At 45.6% G+C, this 24891-nt stretch overlaps 1 protein-coding gene across 1 annotated transcript in view; it reads left to right on the plus strand.

The window, feature by feature from the left end:
• The window catches only part of HCK (HCK proto-oncogene, Src family tyrosine kinase), a 32413-nt gene that overhangs the window by 3046 nt on the left and 4476 nt on the right, over window positions 1-24891 (plus strand). Inside the window, exons 3-10 of the mRNA XM_069951508.1 lie at window positions 2460-2503; window positions 6159-7304; window positions 16286-16316; window positions 18056-18155; window positions 21188-21286; window positions 21954-22057; window positions 22560-22709; window positions 22914-23066. Of these exons, the coding sequence (XP_069807609.1) occupies window positions 7194-7304; window positions 16286-16316; window positions 18056-18155; window positions 21188-21286; window positions 21954-22057; window positions 22560-22709; window positions 22914-23066 (748 nt within the window). The 5' untranslated portion in view covers window positions 2460-2503; window positions 6159-7193. The remainder of the gene's footprint in view (window positions 1-2459; window positions 2504-6158; window positions 7305-16285; window positions 16317-18055; window positions 18156-21187; window positions 21287-21953; window positions 22058-22559; window positions 22710-22913; window positions 23067-24891) is intronic.

Raw genomic sequence — 24891 nt, forward strand, 5'->3', positions numbered from 1 at the left:
GAATTTTGTGTATGAATTGATCAAGCCATACTGCCCCATGTACCTCGTGCCGGTATCTGATACACATGGGTCCCTACACTAAGTCCACACCGTGCCAGTCAGTGGCCACCAACCCCGCAGGCACGCACAGCCAGGGAACGGGGGCCATGGGACGGCCCTGCGACCCCCATGCCACAGGACCAGACCCAAAAACACCACACCAGAACCCGGCCAGCACCGCCGGCGGAGAAGGTCGCCCCCAAGCAGCACAAGTCTGGATAAGGCATTACACTCACCATAGCTGCAGCAAACAGAATGGGAAAAAACAAGAGGGATTAAAACCATGAGCACTCAGGTGTCTCCTGCTAATTGCGGTCATGTGGGTCTCACCAGGAGGAGTGCAAAACATGGAGAAAAGAGAGAAACAAAATGCGGTTCAGGGAGGAAACAGAGTGCTGCACCTCTGCACCTCTGATGTGTTTTTTATTTAGCCAAGCGGCACTAGTATCAGCCATAGGTGTGAGGTGCAGCACTCTGTTTCTTCCCTGAACCGCATTTTGTTTCTCTCTTTTCTCCGTGTATTGCACTCCTCCTGGTGAGACCCACATGACCGCAATTAGCAGGAGACACCTGAGTGCTCATGGTTTTAATCCCTCTTGTTTTTTCCCATTCTGTTTGCTGCAGCTATGGTGAGTGTAATGCCTTATCCAGACTTGTGCTGCTTGGGGGCGACCTTCTCCGCCGGCGGTGCTGGCCGGGTTCTGGTGTGGTGTTTTTGGGTCTGGTCCTGTGGCATGGGGGTCGCAGGGCCGTCCCATGGCCCCCGTTCCCTGGCTGTGCGTGCCTGCGGGGTTGGTGGCCACTGACTGGCACGGTGTGGACTTAGTGTAGGGACCCATGTGTATCAGATACCGGCACGAGGTACATGGGGCAGTATGGCTTGATCAATTCATACACAAAATTCTGATGTGTTTTTTATTTAGCCTAGCGGCACTAGTATCAGCCATAGGTGTTAGGTGCAGCACTCTGTTTCTTCCCTGAACCGCATATTCCTGTATATAGCAGCAGTATTATAGTAGTTATATTCCTGTATATAGGGAGCAGTATTATAGTAGTTATATTCCTGTATATAGGGAGCAGTATTATAGTAGTTATATTCTTGTATTTAGGAGCAGTACTATAGTAGTTATATTCCTGTATATAGGAGCAGTATTATGGTAGTTATATTCTTGTATATAGGAGCAGTATTATAGTAGTTATATTCCTGTATATAGGGGCAGTATTATAGTAGTTATATTCTTGTATATAGTGGCCAGTATTATAGTAGTTATATTCTTGTATATAGGAGCAGTATTATAGTAGTTATATCCCTGTATATAGGAGCAGTATTATAGTAGTTATATTCTTGTTTATAGGAGCAGTATTATAGTAGTTATATTCCTGTATATAGGGGGCAGTATTATAGTAGTTATATTCTTGTATATAGTGGCCAGTATTATAGTAGTTATATTCTTGTATATAGGAGCAGTATTATAGTAGTTATATCCCTGTATATAGGAGCAGTATTATAGTAGTTATATTCCTGTATATAGGAGCAGTATTATAGTAGTTATATTCCTGTATATAGGGGGCAGTATTATAGTAGTTATATTCTTGTGTATATAGGAGCAGTATTATAGTAGTTATATTCTTGTTTATAGGAGCAGTATTATAGTAGTTATATTCCTGTATATAGGGGGCAGTATTATAGTAGTTATATTCTTGTATATAGGGAGCAGTATTATAGTAGTTATATTCCTGTATATAGGGGGCAGTATTATAGTAGTTATATTCTTGTATATAGGGAGCAGTATTATAGTAGTTATATCCCTGTATATAGGAGCAGTATTATAGTAGTTATATACTTGTATATAGGAGCAGTATTATAGTAGTTATATCCCTGTATATAGGAGCAGTATTATAGTAGTTATATACTTGTATATAGGAGCAGTATTATAGTAGTTGTATTCCTGTATATAGGAGCAGTATTATAGTAGTTATATCCCTGTATATAGGGGCAGTATTATAGTAGTTATATTCCTGTATATAGGAGCAGTATTATAGTAGTTATATTCCTGTATATAGGGGGCAGTATTATAGTAGTTATATTCTTGTATATAGGAGCTGTATTATAGTAGTTATATTCCTGTATATAGGAGCAGTATTATAGTAGTTATATTCCTGTATATAGGAGCAGTTTTATAGTAGTTATATTCTTGTATATTGGAGTTAAGATATAAACAATGATTACAATGCTAGGATGAATAGATGACATACTATGTCCTATGTATTTATCATAAAGGCGGTAGTAGGAGGACCAGCTAACCCTCACATATGTACAGCTGTAGTGAGCGGGGTATGTAGGGTTGAGTGGTTATGTATTTACAGCCTCTGTGTTTCCTGCTGATATCTCATCTCTGGTTCCTCTTTCCCTCGTGCAGTGTTGTGTACAGTCAGAGATGTTATGCCACCTCTTAGCTGTAAGGTAAGTCCTACACGCCTCATTACGGACCGCTCCGGTTCTGGACACATGGAGGGGTGCTGGTGGAGCCGGTGTTCTCACACTCTCATCAGTCCTTCTCTTCTCTTTTACAGCAGGGAATTGAGGTTTCCTATAGATATTAGTGTATTGGTGCGATCTGCCACCACTGTCATGTCTATCAGTAGCGGATTACAATAGGTCAGTTTCGGGCGGTAGCCTGGGGCCCTGAGCTCCTGAGGGGCCCATGGCCCCCCAAACAGACATACTTTCAGTGGTGTATTATCCTCCCAAGACTACAGTTCTGCCATTATTTGCATAAAAATCACTGCTTTTTAGGGCAATTTTGCACAAATCAGGGCAAAACTTCAGCCAGGAGACAATGCTGTAACATTAGAGAATATATTGAAGGACCTTATCATGTGACAATGATGTCACCACAGGTCCTTTACAGGCTGCCCAACCTTGGTGAAAAGCCCGGGGCCCATAGTAAAGTTAATCTGCCCCTGATGTCTATAGGTACCCATGGAGGTTCCATCATGTATTCATCATGTAAAGGCAGATGATCCAGTATCATGTTAGTGTGGCAATCACATTGTTCTGGTGGGAGGCCTATACAATTGTTCCCCATGGTCTTTATTACAGTATAGGGGAAGCTCCAGCATGGACTCTATAGTCAGCAAATGTAAAGCTCACTCTATATCTATATGACCCGATTTCCCGACTTTGCTACTATTTGCATTTACTTCTCAATTTGCTTTTACTCTATTGTGGATGAAAAAAAATCTTTTGGAGACCATAAGCAAGTAGGCTAGTTACAGTTAATGTTACAAATTTGTCACTATGGCTTGTGGTGTTCACATGTATGACATCTATGGCTAGGAAACAGTCACTATGGGGGAGATTTATCAGACATGGTGTAAAGTGAAACTGGCTCAGTTGCCCTCGGCAACCAATCAGATTCCACCTTTCATTTTCCTTAGGGTCTGTAAGGAATAAAAGGTGGAATCTGGTTGCTAGGGGCAACTGAGCCAGTTTCACTTTACACCATGTTTCATAAATCTCCCCCATGTGTTAATAAGAAGCTCTGAGACCCCTGGAACGAAGCTCTGAGACCCCTGGGACGGAGCTCTGAGACCCCTGGGACGGAGCTCTGAGACCCCTGGGACGAAGCTCTGAGACCCCTGGGACGGAGCTCTGAGACCCCTGGGACGAAGCTCTGAGACCCCTGGGACAAAGCTCTGAGACCCCTGGGACGAAGCTCTGAGACCCCTGGGACGGAGCTCTGAGACCCCTGGCACGAAGCTCTGAGACCCCTGGGGCGAAGCTCTGAGACCCCTGGGAAGAAGCTCTGAGACCCCTGGGAAGAAGCTCTGAGACCCCTGGGACGGAGCTCTGAGACCCCTGGGACGGAGCCATGAGACCCCTGGGACGGAGCCATGAGACCCCTGGGCCGGAGCTATGAGAACCCTGGGACGGAGCTCTGAGACCCCTGGGCCGGAGCTATGAGACCCCTGGGCCGGAGCTATGACATTCCTGGGCCGGAGCCATGAGACCCCTGGGCCGGAGCCATGAGACCCCTGGGCCGGAGCTATGAGACCCCTGGGCCGGAGCTATGACATTCCTGGGCCGGAGCTATGAGACCCCTGGGCCTGAGCCATGAGACCCCTTGCCCGGAGCTATGAGCTATAGAGCACCTAACAAGGAGTTAGTACCAGTATTAGATCCATCAACAGCAACATGCTGACAGTTTCAGCATATAAACTGATTCTTCTATCATTCTTTTTATCCATTGGTTAATGGGATTATTAGGTTACCATAGAGGTAATGTTACACGTGGAGAACATGAGGTAAGATCCAGTGTAAACCGGCCCGAGCCGCACAAATGGTAAAAAATAGAACAAAAACAAACAAAACGTGTTTTATAACTTTTCACTATCTCTACATCTGGTGTCTCTGGTTCTGTAAAGAGGGATGACGACTGTCATGGCCGCCACTATAGCTACGGGGACTCCTAAAGAAATGAAAGGCAGGTTGTCTAGATGGGTGATAGAACCTTTGGTGGAAGTATTGAAATCAGCTAAGTAAGCTGGGTAATGGTACATATGGTAGCCATATATACAGACAGTGCTGTGCAGGACCCTGGGTAAGCTGGGTGATAGTACATATGGTAGCCATATATACAGACAGTGCTGTGCCGGACCCTGGGTAAGCTGGGTGATAGTACATATGGTAGCCATATATACAGACAGTGCTGTGCCGGACCCTGGGTAAGCTGGGTGATGGTACATATGGTAGCCATATATACAGACACTGCTGTGCAGGACCCTGGGTAAGCTGGGTGATAGTACATATGGTAGCCATATATACAGACAGTGCTGTGCAGGACCCTAGGTAAGCTGGGTAATAGTACATATGGTAGCCGTATATACAGACAGTGATGTGCCGGACCCTGGGTAAGCTGGGTGATGGTACATATGGTAGCCATATATACAGACAGTGCTGTGCAGGACCCTGGGTAAGCTGGGTGATGGTACATATGGTAGCCATATATACAGACACTGCTGTGCAGGAGCCTGGGTAAGCTGGATGATAGTACATATGGTAGCAATATATACAGACAGTGCTGTGCAGGACCCTGGGTAAGCTGGGTGATAGTACATATGGTAGCCATATATATACAGACTGCTGTGCAGGACCCTGGGTAAGCTGGGTGATAGTACATATGGTAGCAATATATACAGACAGTGCTGTGCAGGACCCTGGGTAAGCTGGGTGATAGTACATATGGTAGCCATATATATACAGACTGCTGTGCAGGAGCCTGGGTAAGCTGGATGATAGTACATATGGTAGCAATATATACAGACAGTGCTGTGCAGGACCCTGGGTAAGCTGGGTGATAGTACATATGGTAGCCATATATATACAGACTGCTGTGCAGGACCCTGGATAAGCTGGATGATAGTACATATGGTAGCCGTATATACAGATTGCTGTGCAGGACCCTGGGTAAGCTGGGTGATAGTACATATGGTAGCCGTATATACAGACAGTGATGTGCAGGACCCTGGGTAAGCTGGGTGATAGTACATATGGTAGGCGTATATACAGCCGCTGATGTTCAGGACCCTGGGTAAGCTGGATGATAGTACATATAGTAGCCGTATATACAGCCACTGATGTTCAGGACCCTGGGTAAGCTGGATATCTATAGTAGCCGTATATACAGCCGCTGATGTTCAGGACCCTGGGTAAGCTGGATGTATATAGTAGCCGTATATACAGCCGCTGATGTTCAGGACTGTAGGTAAGAGCTGAGTGACGATTCCTATTGGCAGCTATTGCTGTTCTGAGCTCTGGATAAGCTGGGTGCTTATGGTAGCCTTATAGATAGCTTTCCTGGCTTTCCTAGCTTTCCCGGGGTCTGATAGGCAGAGTAACCTGCATAGATTTGGGGGGTCCTTAGTGATGAACCTCTGTGTCCTCTCTGGGTTTGTCCCTCAGCCGCCAGTTCTGCATTTTAGGAGGAAGCTCATTTCATGTAAATTCAGCTCTTGAAAAGAGAAGTTCCTGAGACTCGAGCGCTCGGCCGTCCTGACAAGGTGTCACTTTCCACCAGAGCTCTCGACTAATGCGCCGTCCTGTTTATTCCTTCTAGGGACTCGCTGCTTCCTGTCTGGGAAACATGAAGTTATAGCATCGGCGGATTAGAGAAGACTCAGGACGTCTCCAGAGCTGTCAGACGCTCCCTGCCCCCACCTCAACACAGCCTGACGACAACGGCCACAACAGCCCGACCATAACCACCACAACAGCCCGACGACAGCTGCCACCATAGCCTGAAGACAACCGCCACAACAGCCTGACGACAACCGCCACAACAGCCCGACCATAACCACCACAACAGCCCGACGACAGCTGCCACCATAGCCTGAAGACAACCGCCACAACAGCCTGACGACAACCGCCACAACAGCCCGACCATAACCACCACAACAGCCCGACGACAACTGCCACAGTAGCCCGACAACAACCCCCACAACAGCCTGACGACAACCGCCACAACAGCCTGACGACAATTGCCGCAACTGCCCGACCATAACCACCACAACAGCCCGACGACAACAGCCTGAAGACAACCGCCACAACAGCTCGACCATAACAACCACAACAGCCCGACGACAACTGCCACCGTAGCCTGACAAAAACCGCCACAACAGCCTGACGACAACCGCCACATTAGCCCGATGACAACCGCCACATTAGCCCGACGACAACTGCCACATTAGCCCGACGACAACTGCCACATTAGCCCGACGACAACTGCCACCATAGCCCGACAACAACCGCCACAACAGCCTGATGACAACTACCACAACAGCCTGACAATAACTGCCACAACAGCCTGACGACAACTGCCACAACAGCCCGACCATAACCACCACAACAGCCCGAGGACAACTGCCACAATAGCCCGACAAGAACTGCCAGAACAGCCTAACAACTGCCACCATAGCCCGACAACAACCACCACAACAGCCCGACCACAATCGATACAACAGCCGCCACAACAGCCCAACCATAACTGCTACAACAGCCGCCACAACAGCCCGACCACAACTGCTACAACAGCCTGACAACAACCACTATAACAGCCTGACAACAACAGCCCAACAACAACCACTACAACAGCATGGGCTGCATAAAGTCCAAAGCCGACTCTGTGCCTATCAAAACATGGGAAGCCGAGCCCAAGGGGGAGCCGGGACATTACGTCAAAGATCCAACATCTGTCAATGGGATGGTGAGAACATGATATAACTACATAGATACTATAGTGTTACCCCATATACTCTCTGTAACTAGATATGTGTTATTACATTGTATACGCTATAACTAGATATACAGTACATTATTACACCATGTATGATATAATAAGATATACAGCACATTATTACACCATGTATGATATAACTAGATATACAGTACATTATTACACCATGTATGATATAATAAGATATACAGCACATTATTACACCATGTATGATATAACTAGATATACAGTACATTATTACACATGTATGATATAACTAGATATACAGTACATTATTACACCATGAGCGATATAACTAGATATACAGTACATTATTACACCATGTATGATATAATAAGATATACAGTACATTATTACACCATGTATGATATAACGAGATATACAGCACATTATATCACCATGTATGATATAATAAGATATACAGCACATTATTACACCATGTATGATATAACGAGATATACAGCACATTATTACACCATGTACGATATAACTAGATATACAGCACATTATATCACCATGTATGATATAATAAGATATACAGCACATTATTACACCATGTATGATATAACTAGATATACAGTACATTATTACACCATGTATGATATAACTAGATATACAGTACATTATTACACCATGTATGATATAACGAGATATACAGTACATTATTACACCATGTATGATATAATAAGATATACAGTACATTATTACACCATGTATGATATAATAAGATATACAGTACATTATTACACCATGTATGATATAATAAGATATACAGCACATTATTACACCATGTATGATATAACGAGATATACAGTACATTATTACACCATGTATGATATAACTAGATATACAGTACATTATTGCACCACATATGACATAACGAGATATACAGTACATTATTACACCATGTATGATATAATAAGATATACAGTACATTATTACACCATGTATGATATAACTAGATATACAGTACATTATTGCACCACATATGACATAACGAGATATACAGCACATTATTACACCATGTATGATATAATAAGATATACAGTACATTATTACACCATGTATGATATAACGAGATATACAGTACATTATTACACCATGTATGATATAACGAGATATACAGTACATTATTACACCATGTATGATATAACGAGATATACAGTACATTACACCATGTATGATATAACGAGATATACAGTACATTATTACACCATGTATGACATAACTAGATATACAGTACATTATTACACCATGTATGATATAACTAGATATACAGTACATTATTACACCATGTATGATATAATAAGATATACAGTACATTATTACACCATGTATGATATACAGCATACTATTACACCATGTAATATATTTATATATCTTATTACACTCTATAGCTATAGATACACAGTATAATATATCACTGTATACGCTACAAGTTCATAGATTGTAAATGATTACACTGTATAGTCCATTATTATTATTGTATAGTTTGGATTATACTCTATAACTAGATGTATTATTACTATTATTAACTAGATATATAGCATATTATATATACTATATTACACTGTATATAATCAGATATACTATTATCACACCGTCTACACCATAACTATATATATATATATATGTCATTATTATTATACTCTATATAACCAGATATATAGAATATTTCTACACTGTATACTCTATAAGTAAATATATATAGGTTATTATTTTACTCTGCTTTACCTAAATATATATCATATTATTACACTGTATACTTTATCATTAGATATTTAGGTTGTTATTACACTGTACTTGCTATAACTAGATGATAGGTTATTATTACACTCTATATCTAAATATATGGCAAGAACATCGGCCGGTGTTTGACATGTAAACCAACGGCCGATGCCTCAGATGTTCACCTACCCAACATTGCAGGACTGGCCGAATGAACGTCACTTTATTTTAATTGGAATGCGGGCACATGTGGTTGTACATTCGGGTGTACCCATGCTCCATTTAGTCATAGAGCACAATGTAAAGTACAGCCGAGAGCCATACCTTACACTGAGAGCACAGGCTATCTTGTACGGCCACTGTTCACTGAAGAGCGGCCTCACAAAATAGCCCTGTCAATGATTTTGTGCGGCCACAGAGAACATAGTGTATACAATGGGGGACATTTATGAAGTGCGGCGTTTTTTAGGCCAGGCTTACAAATGTCCCCGCAGCTCTGGGGATTTATGTAGAGGCGCACTGCCTCGACATAAATCCTGATCGCACAGAGCCCGTCCGTGCCAACATTTTGAAACCTCAGAGCTGGTGTAGGTTTCAGTATAATTTTTCCACCGGAAAAATGATAAATGTGGCGCACGCAGAGGCCGCGCCCCCTCTGTGTGCTGCCGCACCCCCGGTACCGCCCCCTCCCCAGCCCACTGGCAAAGGTGGCACAAATGGGGCAGATGTGAAAAAAATATTCGCAAAAATACCATTTGCGAATATATTTACACCAATCTGCCCCATCTGCACCTAATAGAGGCATTTATGCCTTTTCATACATGTCCCCCAATGTGTATATACTGGTTCCATAGGCTGCAATGTAATTGGACGCAGTCAATAAACAACAGTTGTTGTTGCCACCTGCAATAACGGATGTTGTTTAATGTTCAAGTACCTAGTGTGAACGTGGCCTTACTATGTATATGCTTTACCTAAATATATATAGGTTATTATTACACTGTATATGCTATACCTAAATATATATATAGGTTATTATTACACTGTGTATGCTATACTTATATCTATAGGTTACTATTACACTGTATATGCTATACCTAAATATATATAGGTTATTATTACACTGTATATGCTATACCTAAATATATATAGGTTATTATTACACTATATATGCTATATCTAAATATATATAGGTTATTATTACACTGTATATGCTATACCTAAATATATATATAGGTTATTATTACATTGTATATGCTATACCTAAATATATATAGGTTAATATTACACTATATATGCTATCCTTAGATCTATAGGTTATTATTACACTATATATGCTATACTTAGATCTATAGGTTGTTATTATTACACTGTATATGCTATACTTAGATCTATAGGTTATTATTACGCTATATATGCTATACCTAAATATTTATAGGTTATTACATTGTATACGCTATACCTAAATATATATAGGTTATTATTACATTGTATATGCTATACCTAAATATATATAGGTTATTATTACACTATATATGCTATACTTATATCTATAGGTTATTATTACACTGTATATGCTATCCTTAGATCTATAGGTTATTATTACACTATATATGCTATCCTTAGATCTATAGGTTATTATTACACTATATATGCTATACCTAAATATATATAGGTTATTATTACACTATATATGCTATACTTAGATCTATAGGTTATTATTACACTATATATGCTATCCTTAGATCTATAGGGTATTATTACACTGTATATGCTATCCTTAGATCTATAGGTTGTTATTATTATCCTCTCTATGGGGTACACCCTCTAGTTTGCCCTCCTTATCTGCTCCTGTTATTCTAGCAGTAATAGTGAGGGGGGCTCCAGTTACTGTGTGATTGGCAGCTCCACGCGGCGCCCCCCGGGGGTTATTACTATAGACACAGATGATGGGAGGATTATTAGACACCACCCAGGGCTTTGCATTCTGCTTCATTGTTTTCTATGTGTTCCGTGGCCTCCATTGTGTGACTGCCCTGCTGTGCCGTCCATCATGAAGCCAATGTGATGGACGCTCAGATTCTCCAGGCCGGCCATTACTGTCAGTTCTCTCAGAAGAGGTGCGGGCCGAGAAACCACAAGTCTCCAACTTCCCCTTATGTAAAACCTGCTACAATGGGGCTCACATGTGTATCAGCTATTTCTGGAGGCTACAGAGACTTCCATCCACCCACTTCTTATCATCATCATCATCATCATCATCATCAATAATTTCAACCCACAATAGATCCAGATTGTTGATGTACAGTATCGGGGTGTGCACAGTGCTGATGGTCCAGCCTTGGGGTTACACCATCTCTTTATTGCTGTCCACTGGTTTAAAGGGGTTTTCCATCTTGGGAGCAGGTTTTGGAAATCCGTTACATTAAATTGAATGCAGCTCAATTGCAAACCGCACCTGACCAGGAGACCAGAGCAGTGCTGTCTCTGCAAGAAAGCGGCTAGGTTTTTTTTTAACACTGGAGAACCCCTTTAATGTTCTGGTCTCCAGGGTGTAGTGTCCCAGTATAAGTCTCCAGTGTGTAGTGTCCAATTATTAGTGTCCAGTGTGTAGTGTCCCAGTATGAGTCTCCAATGTGTAGTGTCCCAGTATCAGTCTCCAGGGTGTAGTGTCCCAGTATGAGTCTCCAGTGTGTAGTGTCCCAGTATGAGTCTCCAGTGTGTAGTGTCCCAGTATGAGTCTCCAGTGTGTAGTGTCCCAGTATGAGTCTCCAGGGTGTAGTGTCCCAGTATGAGTCTCCAGGGTGTAGTGTCCCAGTATGAGTCTCCAGGGTGTAGTGTCTCAGTATCAGTCTCCAGTGTGTAGTGTCCCAGTATCAGTCTCCAGTGTGTAGTGCCCCAGTATGAGTCTCCAATGTGTAGTGTCCCAGTATCAGTCTCCAGGGTGTAGTGTCCCAGTATGAGTCTCCAGTGTGTAGTGTCCCAGTATGAGTCTCCAGTGTGTAGTGTCCAATTATTAGTGTCCAGTGTGTAGTGTCCCAGTATGAGTCTCCAATGTGTAGTGTCCCAGTATGAGTCTCCAGGGTGTAGTGTCCCAGTATCAGTCTCCAGTGTGTAGTGTCTCAGTATCAGTCTCCAGTGTGTAGTGTCCCAGTATCAGTCTCCAGGGTGTAGTGTCCCAGTATCAGTCTCCAGTGTGTAGTGTCCCAGTATCAGTCTCCAGTGTGTAGTGCCCCAGTATCAGTCTCCAGTGTGTAGTGCCCCAGTATGAGTCTCCAATGTGTAGTGTCCCAGTATCAGTCTCCAGGGTGTAGTGTCCCAGTATGAGTCTCCAGTGTGTAGTGTCCCAGTATGAGTCTCCAGTGTGTAGTGTCCCAGTATGAGTCTCCAGGGTGTAGTGTCCCAGTATCAGTCTCCAGTGTGTAGTGTCTCAGTATCAGTCTCCAGGGTGTAGTGTCCCAGTATCAGTCTCCAGTGTGTAGTGTCCCAGTATCAGTCTCCAGTGTGTAGTGCCCCAGTATCAGTCTCCAGTGTGTAGTGCCCCAGTATGAGTCTCCAGTGTGTAGTGTCCCAGTATCAGTCTCCAGTGTGTAGTGTCCCAGTATAAGTCTCCAGTGTGTAGTGTCCCAGTATCAGTCTCCAGGGTGTAGTGTCCCAGTATCAGTCTCCAGGGTGTAGTGTCCCAGTATAAGTCTCCAGTGTGTAGTGTCCCAGTATCAGTCTCCAGTGTGTAGTGCCCCAGTATCAGTCTCCAGGGTGTAGTGTCCCAGTATCAGTCTCCAGGGTGTAGTGCCCCAGTATCAGTCTCCAGTGTGTAGTGTCCCAGTATCAGTCTCCAGGGTGTAGTGTCCCAGTATAAGTCTCCAGTGTGTAGTGTCCCAGTATCAGTCTCCAGTGTGTAGTGCCCCAGTATCAGTCTCCAGGGTGTAGTGTCCCAGTATCAGTCTCCAGGGTGTAGTGCCCCAGTATCAGTCTCCAGTGTGTAGTGTCCCAGTATCAGTCTCCAGGGTGTAGTGCGCCAGTATCAGTCTCCAGTGTGTAGTGTCCCAGTATCAGTCTCCAGTGTGTAGTGCCCCAGTATAAGTCTCCAGTGTGTAGTGCCCCAGTATCAGTCTCCAGGGTGTAGTGTCCCAGTATCAGTCTCCAGTGTGTAGTGTCCCAGTATCAGTCTCCAGGGTGTAGTGTCCCAGTATCAGTCTCCAGGGTGTAGTGTCCCAGTATCAGTCTCCAGTGTGTAGTGTCCCAGTATCAGTCTCCAGGGTGTAGTGTCCCAGTATCAGTCTCCAGGGTGTAGTGCCCCAGTATCAGTCTCCAGTGTGTAGTGTCCCAGTATCAGTCTCCAGGGTGTAGTGTCCCAGTATCAGTCTCCAGTGTGTAGTGTCCCAGTATCAGTCTCCAGTGTGTAGTGTCCCAGTATCAGTCTCCAGTGTGTAGTGTCCCAGTATCAGTCTCCAGGGTGTAGTGTCCCAGTATCAGTCTCCAGTGTGTAGTGTCCCAGTATCAGTCTCCAGTGTGTAGTGTCCCAGTATAAGTCTCCAGTGTGTAGTGTCCCAGTATCAGTCTCCAGTGTGTAGTGCCCCAGTATAAGTCTCCAGTGTGTAGTGTCCAATTATTAGTGTCCAGTGCATAGTGTCCCAGTATAAGTCTCCAGTGTGTAATGTCCCAGTATAAGTCTCCAGTGTGTAGTGCCCCAGTATAACCGTCCAGGGGTGTAGTGTCCCAGTATTGTTGTTCAGTATGTAGTGCCCCAGTATAAGTCTCCAGTGTGTAGTGCCCCAGTATAAGTCTCCAGTGTGTAGTGCCCCAGTATAAGTCTCCAGTGTGTAGTGCCCCAGTACAACCGTCCAGTGGTGTAGTGTCCCAGTATTGGTGTCCAGTGTGTAGTGTCCCAGTATAGGTGTCTAGTGTGTAGCGCTGCCTTAGAGCTGGGGGAAGGATATTATAGTATATAGCAGCCTCTCCAATAACTAGTAGAGCTAGAACAGGTGGACTGTGTGTATTAGGGTCGGTGGTCGGTGTCACATAGCAGACAGAGCGGTAAATGAGAGTGCCCCCCCCCCCGGCCCTCGGGCCCTTCCTGGTACTGACATGTGACATCTCTCTAAACATTTCCTCATTCTCACACAATCTTTCACATTTGTAAAATATTCTTGTTCTTGTTCAAAGATGGTAAATGATCTGTAGGAACCCGAAGCCATGGGCTGGAAATCCCCCATTACAGACCGACATCAGCGTCAGCCTCGCCTGGTTGCGCCAAAGAAGCGGGAAGCTATTGCAGTAAAGCGATTGCTTCATTCCACCCGTAAAAAGGAAGTTCTGACACTTCCCCAAATTGTTATGTAAATGGTCCCTGCACCTAGAGGAGCGCTGTGGCCGCGGGTCTATGGGAAATCGCCCAGCCAGCCCCTCTGTAAGAGGACAGTGTCATTTAGAGGTGGGGGAGGGGGCCACAACATAGCAATGGGTGCCAGGGTACTACCACTAGGGGCCACAACATAGCGATGGATGCCAGGCTACTACCCCTGGGGGCCACAACATAGCGAAGGATGCCAGGGTACTACCTCTGGGGGCCACAACATAGAGATGGATGCCAGGGTACTACCCCTAGGGGCCACAACATAGCGATGGATGCCAGGATACTACCCATAGGGGCCACAACATAGCGATGGATGCCAGGATACTACCCCTGGTGGCCACAACATAGTGAAGAATGCCAGGGTACTACCCCTGGGAGCTAAAACATTGCGATGGATGCCAGGGTACTACCCTTAGGGGCCACAACATAGCGATGGATGCCAGGGTACTACACCTAGGGGTAACAACATATGACGGATGCCAGGGTACTACACATAGAGGTAACAAGATAGTGATGGACGCCAGGGTACTACTCCTGGGGACCACAAAATAGCGAAGGATGCTAGAGTACTACCCCTGTGGGCCACAACATAGAGATGGATGCCAGGGTACTACCCCTGGGGGCCACAACATAGTGAAGAATGCCAGGGTACTACCCCTAGGGGCCACAACATAGCGATGGATGCCAGGATACTACCCCTAGGGGCCACAAGGTAGCAGTGGATGCCAGGGTACTACCCCTGGGGGCCACAACATAGTGAAGGATGCCAGGGTACTACCCCTAGGGGCCACAACATAGCGATGGATGCCAGGCTACTACCCCTGGGGGCCACAACATAGCGAAGGATGCCAGGGTACTACCTCTGGGGGCCACAACATAGAGATGGATGCCAGGGTACTACCCCTAGGGGCCACAACATAGCGATGGATGCCAGGATACTACCCCTAGGGGCCACAACATAGCGATGGATGCCAGGATACTACCCCTGGTGGCCACAACATAGTGAAGAATGCCAGGGTACTACCCCTGGGAGCTAAAACATTGCGATGGATGCCAGGGTACTACCCTTAGGGGCCACAACATAGCGATGGATGCCAGGGTACTACACCTAGGGGTAACAACATATGACGGATGCCAGGGTACTACCCCTAGGGGTAACAACATATGACGGATGCCAGGGTACTACCCCTAGGGGTAACAACATATGACGGATGCCAGGGTACTACACCTAGAGGTAACAAGATAGTGGTGGACGCCAGGGTACTACCCCTGGGGACCACAAAATAGCGAAGGATGCTAGAGTACTACCCCTGTGGGCCACAACATAGCGATGGATGCCAGGGTACTACCCCTGGGGGCCACAACATAGTGAAGAATGCCAGGGTACTACCCCTAGGGGCCACAACATAGCGATGGATGCCAGGGTACTACCCCTGGGGGCCACAACATAGTGAAGAATGCCAGGGTACTACCCCTAGGGGCCACAACATAGCGATGGATGCCAGGGTACTACCCCTGGGGGCCACAACATATCGATGGATGCCAGGGTACTACCCTTAGGGGCCACAACATAGCGATGGATGCCAGGGTACTACACCTAGAGGTAACAAGATAGTGATGGATGCCAGGGTACTACCCCTGGGGGCCACAACATATCGATGGATGCCAGAGTACTACCCCTGGGGGCCACAACATAGCGATGGATTCCAGAGTACTACCCCTGTGGGCCACAACATAGCGATGGATGCCAGGGTACTACCCCTGGGGGATCTGCATTACATTACATACCCATTGCTATTATGTGGGATTTGTCCCCTGATCCTTTATGTCATTGTGATTATTGTATTTTATATTGATTGTTTTACAGAATAAAGTAAGAGAGAGCACAGGCGGAGGAGGTGAGTGCCGCTCCTATCTATCATGTAGTACATAGATACACCAGCTCAGCTCCATCACATGATAGGCCTAGATGTAGAGATGAGCGAACCTGGAGCTTAGATACAACTATTCAGAAACAGTATCACACATGATAAGCTTAGATACAACTATTCAGAAACTGTATCACACATGATAAGCTTCGATACAACTATTCAGAAACTATCACACATGACATGCTTAGATACAACCATTCAGAGACACTATCGCAAATAATAGGCTTAGATATAATGGCTCAGCAGACAGTATCACATATGATAGGGTTAGATACAGCAGCCTAACAAACAGTATTCCCAGCTTAGCTTCACATGATGAGGATGTAGTTGTGTGGTATTTGATGGGGGTTGTAGTTGTGTGGTAGTTGATGGGGGTTGTAGCTGTGTGGTAGTTGATGGGGGTTGTAGTTGTAGTTGTGTGGTAGTTGATGGGGGTTGTAGTTGTGTGGTATTTGATGGGGGTTGTAGCTGTGTGGTAGTTGATGGGGGTTGTAGTTGTGCGGTAGTTGATGGAGGTTGTAGTTGTGTGGGAGTTGTAGTTGTGCGGTAGTTGATGGGGGTTGTAGTTGTGTGGTAGTTGATGGGGGTTGTAGTTGTGCGGTAGTTGATGGAGGTTGTAGTTGTGCGGTAGTTGATGGAGGTTGTAGTTGTGCGGTAGTTGATGGAGGTTGTAGTTGTGCGGTAGTTGATGGAGGTTGTAGTTGTGTGGTAGTTGATGGGGGTTGTAGTTGTGTGGTAGTTGATGGGGGTTGTAGTTGTGTGGTAGTTGATGGGGGTTGTAGTTGTGCGGTAGTTGATGGAGGTTGTAGTTGTGCGGTAGTTGATGGAGGTTGTAGTTGTGCGGTAGTTGATGGAGGTTGTAGTTGTGCGGTAGTTGATGGAAGTTGTAGTTGTGCGGTAGTTGATGGGGGTTGTAGTTGTGTGGTATTTGATGGGGTTGTAGTTGTGCGGTAGTTGATGGGGTTGTAGTTGTGCGGTAGTTGATGGAAGTTGTAGTTGTGCGGTAGTTGATGGAGGTTGTAGTTGTGTGGTAGTTGATGGGGGTTGTAGTTGTGTGGTAGTTGATGGGGGTTGTAGTTGTGTGGTATTTGATGGGGTTGTAGTTGTGCGGTAGTTGATGGGGTTGTAGTTGTGCGGTAGTTGATGGGGTTGTAGTTGTGCGGTAGTTGATGGGGGTTGTAGTTGTGTGGTAGTTGATGGGGGTTGTAGTTGTGCGGTAGTTGATAGAGTTGTAGTTGTGTGGTAGTTGATGGAGTTGTAGTTGTGCGGTAGTTGATGGGGTTGTAGTTGTGTGGTAGTTGATGGGAGTTGTAGTTGTGTGGTAGTTGATGAGAGTTGTATTTGTGTGGTAGTTGATGGGGGTTGTAGTTGTGTGGTTGTTGATGGGGGTTGTAGTTGTGTGGTAGTTGATGGGGGTTGTAGTTGTGTGGTAGTTGATGGAGGTTGTAGTTGTGTGGTAGTTGATGGGGGTTGTAGTTGTGTGGTAGTTGATGGGAGTTGTAGTTGTGTGGTTGTTGATGGGGGTTGTAGTTGTGTGGTAGTTGATGGGGGTTGTAGTTGTGTGGTAGTTGATGGAGGTTGTAGTTGTGTGGTAGTTGATGGGGTTGTAGTTGTGTGGTAGTTGATGGAGGTTGTAGTTGTGCGGTAGTTGATGGAGGTTGTAGTTGTGTGGTGCAGGGACTGATGATGTATGTCTTTGCTCGCAGGCGATGATCTGGTCATGCTCATGGCGTTGTACGATTATGACGGGGTGCACCCGGATGATCTGACCTTTCACAAGGGAGATAACTTACAGCTGCTGGAGGAGTAAGTACCAGAGGACCCTCACACTCCAGAAGGAAGGACAGACCCCCAGACAGCCCTCTGTGATGGGAATTCTAAGCTCCGCTCACACAATGTATCTGTGGTTACAGTCACAAGCTGACTATACCCCGCACACATCCTGTCATCTGCGACACCTCGCTCACAAGTGTCAAGCTCAACAGTGCCCCCTGGGGGTCAAAATGTACAAAGTTCCGAGACCCCAGAAATCCAGTCCCTGTAGCTTTAAGAGTCTTGGATCTTGTACAAATGAGCAACAAATACTGTAGGGAAAGCTGTCCTTCTTACTGGAGTCTCTCTGTATTCTGAAGATGTGATTTGCCTTCTTCTTGAGGCTCCTACACGGCATGCCCCATGGAGTATTGTTAGACCTCCCCTTCCGATCCGCATCACCCATATTGTCCTGCAGGAATATCGGCCCATGTGGACAGGATCGCTGCTTGCAATTCTCACCACACATTATATGGAGGTCCTGAAGACAATCTATGACTGTACGCCCCTGGTGGATGGTGCATTGTCCTGCTGACAGTCTCCTTCTGCCATAGGGGAAACTGCTGCCATGGAGGGATGGAGGTCATCACAATGCTTAGATAAGCCGTACTGTCCAAACATCCATCCGCAGGGATCCGAGGAGCGCACAAAAAAATATTTCCTGCACCAATATTTCTCCACCAGCCTAAACTGTTCACACCTAACAGGAAGCATGGAACCATCCTGTGCCAAATCCTGATCCTTCCTTCAGCACGGTGCCACAGAGATCTGGATCCATCTCACCGGCCCGTGTTTCTCTATAGAGATCTGGATCCATCTCACCGGCCATGTTTCTCTATGGAGATCTGGATCCATCTCACCGGCCATGTTTCTCCATAGAGATCTGGATCCATCTCACCGGCCATGTTTCTCTATAGAGATCTGGATCCATCTCACCGGCCATGTTTCTCTATAGAGATCTGGATCCATCTCACCGGCCATGTTTCTCTATAGAGATCGGGATCCATCTGACTGGCCATGTTTCTCCATAGAGATCTGGATCCATCTGACCGGCCATGTTTTTCTATATAGAGATCTGGATCCATCTGACCAGCCATGTTTCTCCATAGAGATCTGGATCCATCTCACCGGCCTGTGTTTCTCTATAGAGATCTGGATCCACGTGACCGGCTATGTTTCTCTATAGAGATCTGGATCCATCTGACAGGCCATGTTTCTCTATAGAGATCTGGATCCATCTCACTGGCCCGTGTTTCTCTATAGAGATCGGGATCCATCTGACCGGCCATGTTTCTCTATATAGAGATCTGGATCCATCTGACCGGCCATGTTTCTCTATATAGAGATCTGGATCCATCTGACCGGCCATGTTTCTCTATAGAGATCGGGATCCATCTGACCGGCCATGTTTCTCCATAGAGATCTGGATCCATCTGACCGGCCATGTTTTTCTATATAGAGATCTGGATCCATCTGACCAGCCATGTTTCTCCATAGAGATCTGGATCCATCTCACCGGCCTGTGTTTCTCTATAGAGATCTGGATCCACGTGACCGGCTATGTTTCTCTATAGAGATCTGGATCCATCTGACCGGCCATGTTTCTCTATAGAGATCTGGATCCATCTCACTGGCCCGTGTTTCTCTATAGAGATCGTGATCCATTTGACCGGCCATGTTTCTCTATATAGAGATCTGGATCCATCTGACCGGCCATGTTTCTCTATATAGAGATCTGGATCCATCTGACCGGTCATGTTTCTCTATAGAGATCGGGATCCATCTGACCGGCCATGTTTCTCCATAGTGATCTGGATCAATCTGACCGGCCATGTTTCTCCATAGTGATCTGGATCCATCTGACCGGCCATGTTTCTCTATATAGAGATCTGGATCCATCTGACCGGCCATGTTTCTCTATATAGAGATCTGGATCCATCTGACCAGCCATGTTTCTCCATAGTGATCTGGATCCATCTGACCGGCCATGTTTCTCTATAGAGATCTGGATCCATCTGACCGGCCATGTTTCTCCATAGAGATCTGGATCCATCTGACCGGCCATGGTTCTCCATAGAGATCTGGATCCATCTGACAGGCCATGTTTCTCTATAGAGATCTGGATCCATCTGACCGGCCATGTTTCTCTTTAGAGATCTGGATCCATCTGACCGGCCATGTTTATCCATAGAGATCTGGATCTATCTGACCGGCCATGTTTCTCCACAGAGATCTGGATCCATCTGACCGGCCATGTTTCTCCATAGAGATCTGGATCCATCTGACCGGCCATGTTTCTCCATAGAGATCTGGATCCATTTGACCGGCCATGTTTCTCCATAGCGATCTGGATCCATCTGACCGGCCATGTTTCTCCATAGAGATCTGGATCCATCTGACCGGCCATGTTTCTCTATATAGAGATCTGGATCCATCTGACCGGCCATGTTTCTCTATAGAGATCGGGATCCATCTGACCGGCCATGTTTCTCCATAGTGATCTGGATCCATCTGACCAGCCATGTTTCTCCATAGAGATCTGGATCCATCTGACCGGCCATGTTTCTCTATATAGAGATCTGGATCCATCTGACCGGCCATGTTTCTCCACAGAGATCTGGATCCATCTGATCGGCCATGTTTCTCCATAGAGATCTGGATTCATCTGACCGGCCATGTTTCTCCATAGAGATCTGGATCCATCTGACCGGCCATGTTTCTCTATAGAGATCTGGATCCATCTGACCGGCCATGTTTCTCTATAGAGATCTGGATCCATCTGATCGGCCATGTTTCTCTATAGAGATCTGGATCCATCTGATCGGCCATGTTTCTCCATAGAGATATGGATCCATCTGACCGGCCATGTTTCTCTATAGAGATCTTGATCCATCTGACTGACCATATGCGAAAAGGGAAGACCCAATTGTGAGAGGGCCCCGGCTTCTAATAAGGGGGGACAGTCAGTGTATATATATGACTGATAGTATGGACAGCATGGCCATAACCTCCTCTTCTTGCTTTAGGTGTGGAGATTGGTGGAGAGCTCGCTTGATTTGCACAGGACAAGAAGGTTATATCCCCAGCAATTACGTGGGACGAGCCAACTCCCTGGAGTCTGAAGAGTGAGTATCCTGAGTTACATCAGCTTTGTTCTCTTCCCCTTCATCTCTCTGCTAGAAAGCAAATGTCCAGAAACAGCGCCACTTCTGTTATTAGGCTGTGGGTGGTATTGCAGTTCATCCTTGTTCAGCAGTACTGATAACATGTTTAATAGAGATGTCTAGCCACTCTCTTGCTGGCAGAGTGGAGCTGGACAACCCCTTTAAGCCTTACTATATGAAGTATAGAACTCCTGTATGTGCAATGTGAAGCCAGGCAGTTATAGTATAATATATGTGGATGGGACTGGGACAACCAATACTGTATTGCAGTGTGTTGACCTGAGCCCTCTGTCAGTACAGTGTACACCCTGGCATAGGTTATTATGGGTACTGAGATGGCCGGCCTAGAGGTCTTTACTAGGTCCACAGCTGCCATCATAACCACTCAACACCCTGAATCATGTCACTAGAGGGCAATGGGTGCCAGAGGAGGCCACCCCCACCTTCTAACCACCTAGAAGCCACAGTCACTATTGACTGAATCATTTAGGGGGTTAAACCACCGAGATCCCACTCACCCCGGTCTCCTGGTTTCATTGGCCCCCCTGACTATACAGAAAGTCTTCACATTAGCAAGTTTTCACAATTGGAAAAATGGAGAATCCCTCTAAATGTCTTATCTCTGCAGATGGTACTTCAGGGGCGTTGGCAGGAAAGAGGCCGAGCGACAGCTGCTTTCCTCCGAGAACCTGGCCGGATCGTTCATGATAAGGGACAGTGAGACCATGAAAGGTGAGTGTGTGCACCATGGGTACGACATGTAGGGAGCCCCTTATGTGACCCCACAAAACTACACCTCAGCATTACCTGGTTGATTTATACTGGGGATGAACCAGTCCCTGTGATGTCTAACACTCCAGTCACTTCCAATGCTGCATCTACTATTCCATCATCTCTCTTATTTCTGCTTCCTGCTGGTTTAGTGTCTCTTCTGCCCTGGTGCATTGTGGGAGATGTAGTTTTGCATTTATTTACCTTGCATCACTGAGACAACTCCTCCATATGGAATTAATCTGCGATCCCAGGGCAGATAGGGTATATATATATATATATATATATATATATATACACACACCTCTGGACTACTCATAACTTGTTGGTTTAATGAATCCCAGAAAAATCTAATTTCCTAGATTTCCATTTCCATTACCACTAGAGCGCAGTGCAGGCTTATTCAGAATCCCACCCAAATCATTCTCCAGATGTCTGACCCGCTCTACTCATATCTCCTCAGGTTCTTACTCACTTTCTGTCAGAGACTACAACTCCCAGACTGGAAACATGGTGAAGCATTACAAGATCCGTTCCCTGGATAATGGAGGATTCTACGTCTCTCCCCGGAAGACGTTCGCCACTCTGCAGGAACTGGTCGCCTACTATAAAAGTGAGACATGTCGGGTTAGGAATAAACATACACTGTACCCTGAGTGAGCAGCTTATCATCAGGTCACTCCCATTCACTGACACCAAGCAGTGATTGTGAATCCGGTGGGGGGTGGAAACAAGAGGCATATAAGAAAGTGTGATTATTGGAGATACTGGCGAGGGGTGGGAGCGCCGGCTTGTGTCTGATTACCTCTGCCCTCAGGTAACATGGACGGGTTGTGCCAATATCTTACCAAGCCCTGCAAGACAGCTCGCCCACAGAAGCCATGGGAGAAGGACGCCTGGGAGGTCCCTAGGGAGTCGCTGAAGCTGGAGAAGAAGCTGGGAGCAGGACAGTTCGGAGATGTTTGGTTGGGTAAGTGCTGAGCAGACAGTATCACACAGAGAAGGCTTAGATACAAAGCTCAGAAGAGAGTATCACACAGCATAGGCTTACATACCCAGCTAACACAGTAGCATAGGCTTAGGGCCCTATGACTGCTCAGTCTGACAGAATCGTGCAGATATCGCCCTGTGTAATAAAGACAACGAACAGCTGGCAACCGTTCATCGTTTACTGACCATCCATCGCTCAGTGTAATAGGAGGTGTGTGGTAGGCGGCTTATTAAAGTATACCGAAAAAAAAGGAAAGATTTATACTTACCTCTCCACGCTCCCTGGTGTCCTCCTGCCTGTTTCCTGGGCACCGGAGCCGCTGCTGAAGCTTCTACAATCGTCTCTGAAGTGACAGGCTGTTCAGTCAATCACTGGCTGTGGCACTTTCACATCTCAGTCAGTGATTGGCTGGGCCACCTGTCACTTCACAGACGGGTGTGGAAGCTTCAGCTCTGGTCATCAAGAAACAGGCAGGAGGACACCAGGGAGCGTGGAGAGGTAAGTATAAATCTTCATAATTTACTACAGCCCTTAGCTTTACAGCTACCAGACACTATTATACAAGATGAGATTAGATACACCAGCTAAACAGACATAAGTACACAGCATAGACATCACACAGGATAAGATTAGATACACCAGTTCTGCAGAAATTAGAACAGTGGATATGCTTAGATACAAAGTACAGCACACAGTATCGCACATTACAGAATTAGATACACAGTTCACCAGACCATATCATGCATATTAGAATTAGATACTCTAAATCAGGGATAAGGAACCTTTGGCCCTCCTGCTGTTGCAAAGCTATAATTCCCATCATGCCTGGACAGCCAAAGCTATGGGCTTAGATACAGTAGCTGAGCAGACAGTATCACAGATGATAGATACAGCAGCTTAGCAGACAGTATCACATCACACATAATAGTTAGATACAGCAGCTCAGCAGACAGTATCACACAATATGGGCTTGGGTACAGCAGCTCAGCAGACAGTATCACACATAATAGTTAGATACAGCAGCTCAGCAGACAGTATCACACAATATGGGCTTGGGTACAGCAGCTTAGCAGACAGTATCACACATAATAGTTTGATACAGCAGCTCAGAAGACAGTATCACACATGATAGTTAGATACAGCAGCTCAGCAGACAGTATCACACAATATGGGCTTAGATCCAGCAGCTCAGCAGACAGTATCACACATGATAGTTAGATACAGCAGCTCAGCAGATAATATAACACAATATGGGCTTAGATACAGCAGCTCAGCAGACAGTATCACACATAATAGATACAGCAGCTCAGCAGACAGTATCACACAATATGGGCTTAGATACAGCAGCTCAGCAGACAGTATCACACATGATAGTTAGATACAGCAGCTCAGCAGACAGTATCACACAATATGGGCTTAGATACAGCAGCTTAGCAGACAGTATCACACATAATAGTTAGATACAGCAGCTCAGCAGACAGTATCACACAATATGGGCTTGGGTAAAGCAGCTTAGCAGACAGTATCACACATGATAGTTAGATACAGCAGCTCAGCAGACAGTATCACACATAATAGATACAGCAGCTCAGCAGACAGTATCACACAATATGGGCTTGGGTACAGCAGCTTAGCAGACAGTATCACACAATATGGGCTTGGGTACAGCAGCTTAGCAGACAGTATCACACATAATAGTTAGATACAGATGCTCAGCAGACAGTATCACATATGATAGTTAGATACAGCAGCTCAGCAGACAGTATCACACAATATGGGCTTAGATACAGCAGCTTAGCAGACA

The sequence above is a fragment of the Dendropsophus ebraccatus genome, chromosome 14 (assembly GCF_027789765.1).
Source record: "Dendropsophus ebraccatus isolate aDenEbr1 chromosome 14, aDenEbr1.pat, whole genome shotgun sequence".
NCBI lineage: Eukaryota > Metazoa > Chordata > Amphibia > Anura > Hylidae > Dendropsophus > Dendropsophus ebraccatus.